General features: G+C 51.2%; 1 protein-coding gene across 1 annotated transcript; it reads right to left on the reverse strand.

Moving 5' to 3' along the window:
* Window positions 1-1,374: 1,374 nt before the first annotated feature.
* OXT (oxytocin/neurophysin I prepropeptide) lies at window positions 1,375-2,272 on the reverse strand. Its single transcript, XM_065919644.1, has 3 exons — window positions 2,147-2,272; window positions 1,639-1,840; window positions 1,375-1,517 (listed from the first exon to the last, which is right to left on the reverse strand). Exons 1-3 carry the CDS (start codon window positions 2,264-2,266, stop codon window positions 1,462-1,464), a joined length of 378 nt encoding a protein of 125 aa, XP_065775716.1. The 5' UTR covers window positions 2,267-2,272; the 3' UTR covers window positions 1,375-1,461.
* Between the last annotated feature and the right edge of the window lie 5,349 nt (window positions 2,273-7,621).

Genomic DNA, 7,621 nt, shown 5'->3' on the forward strand with positions numbered 1-7,621 from the left:
ATTCATGGGGTCGCAAAGAGTAGGACACGACTGAACTACTGAACTGAACTGAACAGAGTGAGGCGGACTCCTGTTTTATTTGGAGTGGGTGTGCACCTTCTGAAATCCTTGGTCCCACAGCAGGAGTAAGTGAAGCGGAGACACTTTCTGGGGGAGAGAGGTTAGGCTTTTATAGATTCTCCAGCATGGCCTTCAATCCAGGAACAGATGGGAAGCACAGGATGCAAGCATCTCTCTGTTCGTGTCCTCTGCCTTTTGTGGGCATTTCTGTGGCTATGGGCTCTCAGGAACCCCTGTCGTGCAGGGTCCTGGTGCTGTCACATTCTTTTACTGCACAGGCAGGAGCAGGGCTCCTGGCTTCCTCATAACACTGGGGGCCCAGTGTCTTCCAGCCCAGCCCCTCTTGACCACCACCCCTTCTGAGAGTACCGGCTGCCTCCTGTGGCCTGAGAGGCCAGGTCCTTGAAAACTGCAAGACCCTTCAGCTGCCCCTGCCAAGCTCCCCCCCACCCCGTCCCGCCCTCTAGTGTGGCTCAAGCCTCCTTCCAGATGTCAAGAAGTTTCACTCGCACAGATCACCAGCCCAGGTTGGATACACGAGACAAGTGCTCAGGGCTGGTGCACTGGGAAGACCCAGAGGGATGGGATGGAGAGGGAGGCGGGAGAGGGGATCGGGATGGGGAACACATGTAAATCCATGGCTGATTCATGTCAATGTATGGCAAAACCCACTGCAATATTGTAAAGTAAATAACCTCCAACTAATAAAAATAAATGGGAAAAAAATAAAACAATGGAAGAGAAGAAAATAAATAAATAAAATAAAATAAAATAAAATTTTCGCTCTCGCCAACTGACCGCCAGCCCTTCCTCTGGTCCCCTGTCAGACCCTTGTCATTGTCTGCCCAGCTCTCCCTTTAGACCTCAGAAAGTGAAAGAAAGAAAATGAAGTCGCTCAGTCGTGTCCGACGCTTTGCGACCCCATGGACTGTAGCCAGCCAGGATCCTCCGTCCATGGGATTTTCCAAGCAAGGATACTGGAATGGGTTGCCACTTCTTCGCCAGGGTATCTTCCCAACCCAGGGATCGAACTCGGGTCTCCCGCACTGCAGGGAAACTACCGTCTGAGTCACCAGGTTCCTCCCATGTCCAGCCTGTTTGGAGTTGGAAACTGGGGGCTGTTTCCATCTCCCTGGGAGCCCGCCGTGTAGTACCCGCCCCCCCTCCTTCCTCCATCCACCTCTACAGGATGGCGCCCTGGCTCACGGCTCTAATTCCATTTGAAGCGCCGAGAGCCGAGGATCTTCGATTCCCCCAAAACCCTCCCCTCCCAGTTTTGACACTCAGACGCGAGGCTTGTTGGAGGGGGAAAAAACGGCTTTATTTCACTGTCATAATTCCTGGGGATGGTTACAGAGGAAGGGAGGGCTGCGCTCCAACGGTGTTGGGAGCCGGCGGGTCTCAGAGCTGGGAGAAGGCGGCCTCTGGGTCGCAGGCGGGGTCCGAGCGGCAGCCGTCTGCACAGAGAGACGCCGAGTCAGGGCCGCCCCGCCCCGTCCCCCTGGTGCCGGAGCCCCGGTCGCCAAGTCAGGGCCGCCCCGCCCCGTCCCCCCCGGTCTCGGCCCCTGCCCGACTCACCCGGGCTGCAGCAGATGCCGGCGGCGGCGCAGCGGCCCCCGCTCCCGCAGGGCTTCTGGCCGGACTGGCAGGGCGACGGCAAGTAGTTCTCCTCCTGGCAGCGCAGCGCCTCGGCCGTGCCCACGAAGCAGCCCAGCTCGTCCGCGCAGCAGATGCTGGGCCCGAAGCAGCGGCCTTTGCCCCCGGGGCCGCAGGGGAGACACTGGCGGGAGGGCGCGGGTGAGGCGGGGGCGGGAGGGGACCGCCGGGGAGGGAGACCCTGCGGGGCGGGGGGCTGAGCCGGGCGTGCGAGGGCGGCCGGAGGAGCGCGGGAGGTGGCGGGTCTCCCCGGCTCTCTCTGGGCCCAAAAGCGGTCGAAGGAGGGCAGTCAAAAGCTCCTCCGCTCCTTCGATTCCCAGGCCACGTGGGGCCGGTACGCGGTCAGCGCGGGAAAGGGGGCGGCGGGGGCGACCCAGGGGCAGCCGGCCGGCCAGCCCCGAGCGCCGCGGGACCAGGGCGGGGCGCTCACCGTTCGCACGTCGAGGTCCAGCACCGCGCGCTTGCCGCCCAGGGGGCAGTTCTGAATGTAGCAGGCGGAGGTCATCGCCAGGAGGCCGAGCAGGCAGCAGGCGAGGCTGGAACCTGCCATGGTGCAGACGCGCTGGGCTCCGGGCCGGGGACTGCGGCCGTCTCTCGGGTCTGGCCTTTTAAGCCCGGCGGCCGCGTGGGCGGAACGGTGTCTAAGAGGGCAGCCGCATGACTGGTCACAGCGCGCCGCTGCGGGTCAGGCCCTGCGCCCCCGGCGCGCCCCCTCATTTGCAGGGGCTGGACCAGGTCAAGGTTATGTCAGCTAATGGCTAATGGACTGAGAGATGATAGCGAGTGCCGCTAGGGGAAGCAAGCAGCTCTGGGCCAGGAGCCTGTGCGGTGGCCTGGGTCCTAGGGTGGGCCAGCGAGTATGGGGGCTGCGGCCCAACCGAGGACTATGGAGCCCACTCACAATCCCTTGGGGTGAGGGGTCAGGACGAACACTCGGGCCCTCCAGGCCAGAAGAGACTCGGGCAGGACTCCCCCATTTGCCCTCTTGGCCAACCACCTCCCCTCTGCAAGCAAGTTCTCTTCCTGAGCTCTGATTTCCTGGAACCCCAGCCCCACTCCCCACACTAACATCCATTATCCTGCCGTAGGCACTTGGTTATGAAAAGATTTTATTTTCTCTCTTTTCTAACTGAAATTCAGCCTTTCCTTCAACTATGAGGTAGGCGACAAACCACAGTGGAATTTGCAATACCTGTGACTTTGTCACAAATTGAAATGGCTGATATCCTCCTATCCCATTACAACAGCTATTGCAAATGTCTCTAAACATCAGGCTCATTATCACTGTGAAATTATGGATTATTGGACCAACCTGCCACTAGATCTTGTTATCTAAATAAAGCAGTACATTTGTGACTATATCTCAAACCTTTTAATATTTTGATACATGATCATAAATATAGATGGTTTCTTTTGTAATTTCATGTCTTTTGTTTGATTGTTTTGCATTTTTAATGTACAGTATCTTAAAATGAAAATAATTAAAAGAGAGACTACCTCAGTGGAGTGTTGGTCAGTGTTGCCATGAACGGGGAGGTGCTCAGCATGGATCCTCCTTCAAGAAGGGACTTGTCACCCAGCTTCTGGGAGAGTGGTCAGCAGATAGCCTTTGGCTGACAGCCCATCCAAGGCCTGCCTCAGCTACAGAGAGCCGCCTCAGCCAAGGTCATGGTCACACCATTCTCCGGTGGCCCACATTCAATGACTGGTCCATTTTGGTCCAATGCTGGACAACTCTGAAGGACTGTTTCAGCTTAGGACATCCTTGTGGGGTCAACTGAGGCCTGCATGGAAGTTCTCTCTCTGTCTAGCTCTGTTTCCAGCCCGTCCCTCTCACAGGTGTGGGTCCCAAGGACCCTTGGTAATAAGCATGTATGTGTTAGTTGCTCAGTCATGTCCGACTCTTTGAGACCCCATGGACTGTAGCCCACCAGGCTCCTCTGTCCATGGAATTTTCCAGGCAAGAATACTGTAGCAGGTTGCCATTTCCTTCTCCAGGGGTAATAAGCATCTTGCATGTTAGACTTCATTCACTCTGCTCTCTGGGGACTTCAATGTGCAAGAGGAAAAGATGAGATCATTGTCACTCGTGGAAGAGAGGCAGCCTCCTCTGCACTCTTGCTGACCCTCTTAGAGGAGGGTGCTGAGGCTGCCAAGCTGAGCAGGTCAAGCTGACCTGGACTCTCATTCAGCAGCTGGTCTTGTTTCTCACCCAAATCAGTTCATTGACATGGCTGGTCTAGAAGGCCAAGGGCTTGACCCTGGAGGCAGCCCCAGAAAGCCCTTCCGCCTGCGCTATGGGGATGTTGACCTCACCCAAGTTAACAAATGCACACAGATTATTTTGTCCTCGTGATCCCAACAGGACTGGCGTTCCTTCATCTGTTCAACAACTCTCATCTGAAGACGCACCAGGTCCCAGGAGAGATGCTTAGAAATACCAGTGAACCAAACAGACAAAAATCCCAGCCCTCATGGGGCTTATATCCTAGTGGAAGAGGAGAGGCAATAAGCATATTTCAGTAGGTTAGGGGCAGTAAGTGCTCTGGAGGAAAGCGGGGGACACATCACAGTTTTCCTGAAGTCTTCAGCCTAGGCCTGTTTGTGAAGGTGACATCTTGACACTTGGAGGAGGCGAAAAAGAAGCCACGTGGATATCTGAGGGTAGCCTGGTTTTCTATCACCAAGTCCCAAATGACCACAATTTTAGTAGCTTAAAACAGTATCCACTTATTATCCCACAGTTTCTGTGTGTTTGGGCACTGCTTAGCTGGGTCCTCTGGGTCACAGGGCTACTTTCAAGGTGTCGGCCAGGCTGCATTCCCTTCTGGAGTCTGGGATATTGTTAACATAATGCATCACTTACAGCTGTAGAACTCATGTGATTTGCCAGCAACAGAAAGAAAGAGTCTTTGGTGCTTCAAGTCTCTAAGTGCAAGCAAACTTCTTTTAAAAGGTCTCACCTGATTAAGTCAGGCGCAGAATCACCTTTGAACTCAAAATAAAAGTGATTAATTTGGATAATTGGGCCCATAATTAAATCTGCAAAATTCTTTCATATTTAGCTTATAGTATAATCATCAGTGACTTCCCAACACTTTTACTGTATTCTTCTATGGGTTAGAAGAAAGTTACAGGTCATACCTGCATGCAACAGGAGGGGATTATGCAAAGGTGTGGATACATGGGGCTTCCCAAGTGGCGCTAGTGGTAAAGAACCCATTTGTCAAGGCAGGAGACGTAAGAGACTAGGGTTCCATCCCTGGGTCGGGAAGATCCCCTGGAGGAGGGCATGGCAACCCATTCCAGTATTCTTGCCTGGAGAATCCCAAGGACAGAGGAGCCTGGTGGGCTACAGTCCATGGGTCACAAAGAGTTGGACATGACTGAAGTGACTTAGCATGCGTGCACACATGTATGGGTACCAGGGATGGGAATCCCAGGGTCATTTTAGAATTCTTATGTTGGACCTGTAACTTTCTTTTGGAAGGAGACCTATCTAGGCAGGGAAAAGAGCAAGTGGAAAAGAACTGAGGTGGAATGTCTGACATGTTCAAGGAACAGCAAGAAGGCCAGTGGGATTGGAGTGGAGTGACTGAGTCCTGAGGTCAGAATGGTCACATGGGACTGGGTCACATAGGACCAGATGAAATAGGAAACCAGAGAGGGTTCTGAGAAGAGGCGTGATGTGAAGAGGTGTTATGTGATCGGGCTTACATGTTATTAGCACAAATTTGGATATCGTGTTGCAGAAAGGCTGTGGGGGAAAGGTGGAAGCAGGAAAGAGGAGGCTACTGCAGCAATCCTTGCAAGGGATGATGGTGGGTTGGACCAAGGTGGTAGGGTGCATGGAGGTAGAAGTGACCCAATTCTGGATGTATTTAGAAGAAAGTACCAACTGAGGTTTGCTGATGGGTTGGATACAGGTGGGATAGAAAAAGAGGAGTCAAGCAGTGGGAAGGATGAAGCTTAGTGTGGACTAAAGATGCCCATCACACACCCAAGGAGACTGAGCAGGCATTTGGGTTTGAGAATCTGGAGTTTAGAAGAGAGGGCTTGGAAATATGTAAATATGCAGATATGTAAATTAGGAAATCATCAGTACCAATATTTAAAGGCACAGACCTGAGTGAGATGGCTTAGGGGGAGTGAATTGAACCCCAAGTAAGGTAGGAGAAAACAAATGACAACCCACTCAGTATTCTTGCCTGGAAAATGTCATTGACCGAGGAACCTGGCTGGTTACAGTCCATGGGGTCACAAAAGAGTCAGACACAACTTAGTGACTAAACAAAAACAACAACATAATTTATACAACATAAAATTCACCCATTGTAAGAGCAGCATTTGATGATTTTTATTACAGTAAGCAGTTATGCAACCATCGTCTCAATCCAATTTTCCAAGACTTCCATTCTAGGAAGAAGTCCTTCATATATGTTTGCCATTATTCCCTGTTCCTACTGTCAGCCCCAGGAAACCACTGACATAGATTCAAATTTTCTAGAAAGTTCCTATAAATTTAACCATACACAGTATGTAATCTTTTGTGTCTGGCTTCTTTAACTTGCCATTGTGCTGTTGAGGCTCATCCAAGTGACTGTGTGTGTCAGCAGTTTGTTCCTCTGTACTATTAAGAAGTAGTCCATAGATGGACCACATTTTGTTTATCCATTCATCAGTTGATGGACAAGAAGCAACAGTTAGAACCAGACATGGAATAACAGACTGGTTCAAAATTGGGAAAGGAGTATGATAAAGTTGTATATTGTCACCCAGCTAATTTAACTTATATGCAGAGTACATTATACGAAATACCAGACTGGATGAATCACAACTGAAACCAAGAGTACCAGGAGAAATATCAACAACCTCAGATATGCAGATGATACCATTTGAATGGCAGAAAGTGAAGAGGAACTAAAGAGATTCTTGAGGGTGAAAGAGGAGAGTGAAAAAGCTGACTTGAAACTCATTAAAAAAAACTAAAATCAGACTTCCCTGGTGGCACAGTGGATAAAGAATCCATCTGCCAATGCAAGGGACAAAGTTTCAATCCCTGGTCCAGGAAGACTACACTTGCCTTGGAGCAAGTAAGCCCGTGCATCATGACTACTGAACCTCCCATGCCTAGAGCCTGTGCTCCGCAAGAGAAGCCCACACACTGCAAGGAGATCAATCTAGTCCATCCTAAAAGAAATCAGTCCTGAATACTCATTGGAAGGACTGATACTAAAGCTGAAACTCCAATACTTTGGCCACATGATGAGAAGAACTGACTCATTGGAAAAGACCCTGATGCTGGGAAAGGCTGAAGGTGGGAGAAGGGGACAACAGAGGATGAGATGGTTGGATGGCATCACTGACTCAATGGACATGAGTTTGAGTAACCTCTGGGAGTTGGTGATGGACAGGGAGGCCTGGCATGCTGCAGCCCATGGGGTCGCAAAGAGTCAGACACGACTGAGTGACTGAACTAAACTGAACGGATTCTCCTCTTTGAATTTTGGTCCACAGGGAAGGAATCTCCAATCACTTTACGCATGGCAGGGGGGCGGGGGTGGGGGGCATCTCCCTCCTGCCTCAGGACAAGATTTAGGGAAGGCCCTTAGAGTTTTGTGAGTTTTTCCATCCATTATCATAGAGAAGATTGGAGAAAAACTGGGTAACCATTTTGAAATACACTTGGAGCACTGTCTGTAACAAAAGCCTGCCCTCAAGGGAAACTACTTTATCAGAGCCTTATCTGACCTGGGGGAAGGGTAATTAGGAAGTCAAGTATACCTGGAGTAACAATCAAGTTTGGAGTACAAAATGAAGGAGGGCAAAGGAAGATGTAATGCACTGTGTAAAGAAGAGGCAGACTGATAGTAAATTTCCAACCTGGAGCCCATCTATCTCCTAC

The sequence above is a fragment of the Muntiacus reevesi genome, chromosome 2 (genome assembly GCF_963930625.1).
Source record: "Muntiacus reevesi chromosome 2, mMunRee1.1, whole genome shotgun sequence".
In the NCBI taxonomy this organism is placed as follows: domain Eukaryota; kingdom Metazoa; phylum Chordata; class Mammalia; order Artiodactyla; family Cervidae; genus Muntiacus; species Muntiacus reevesi.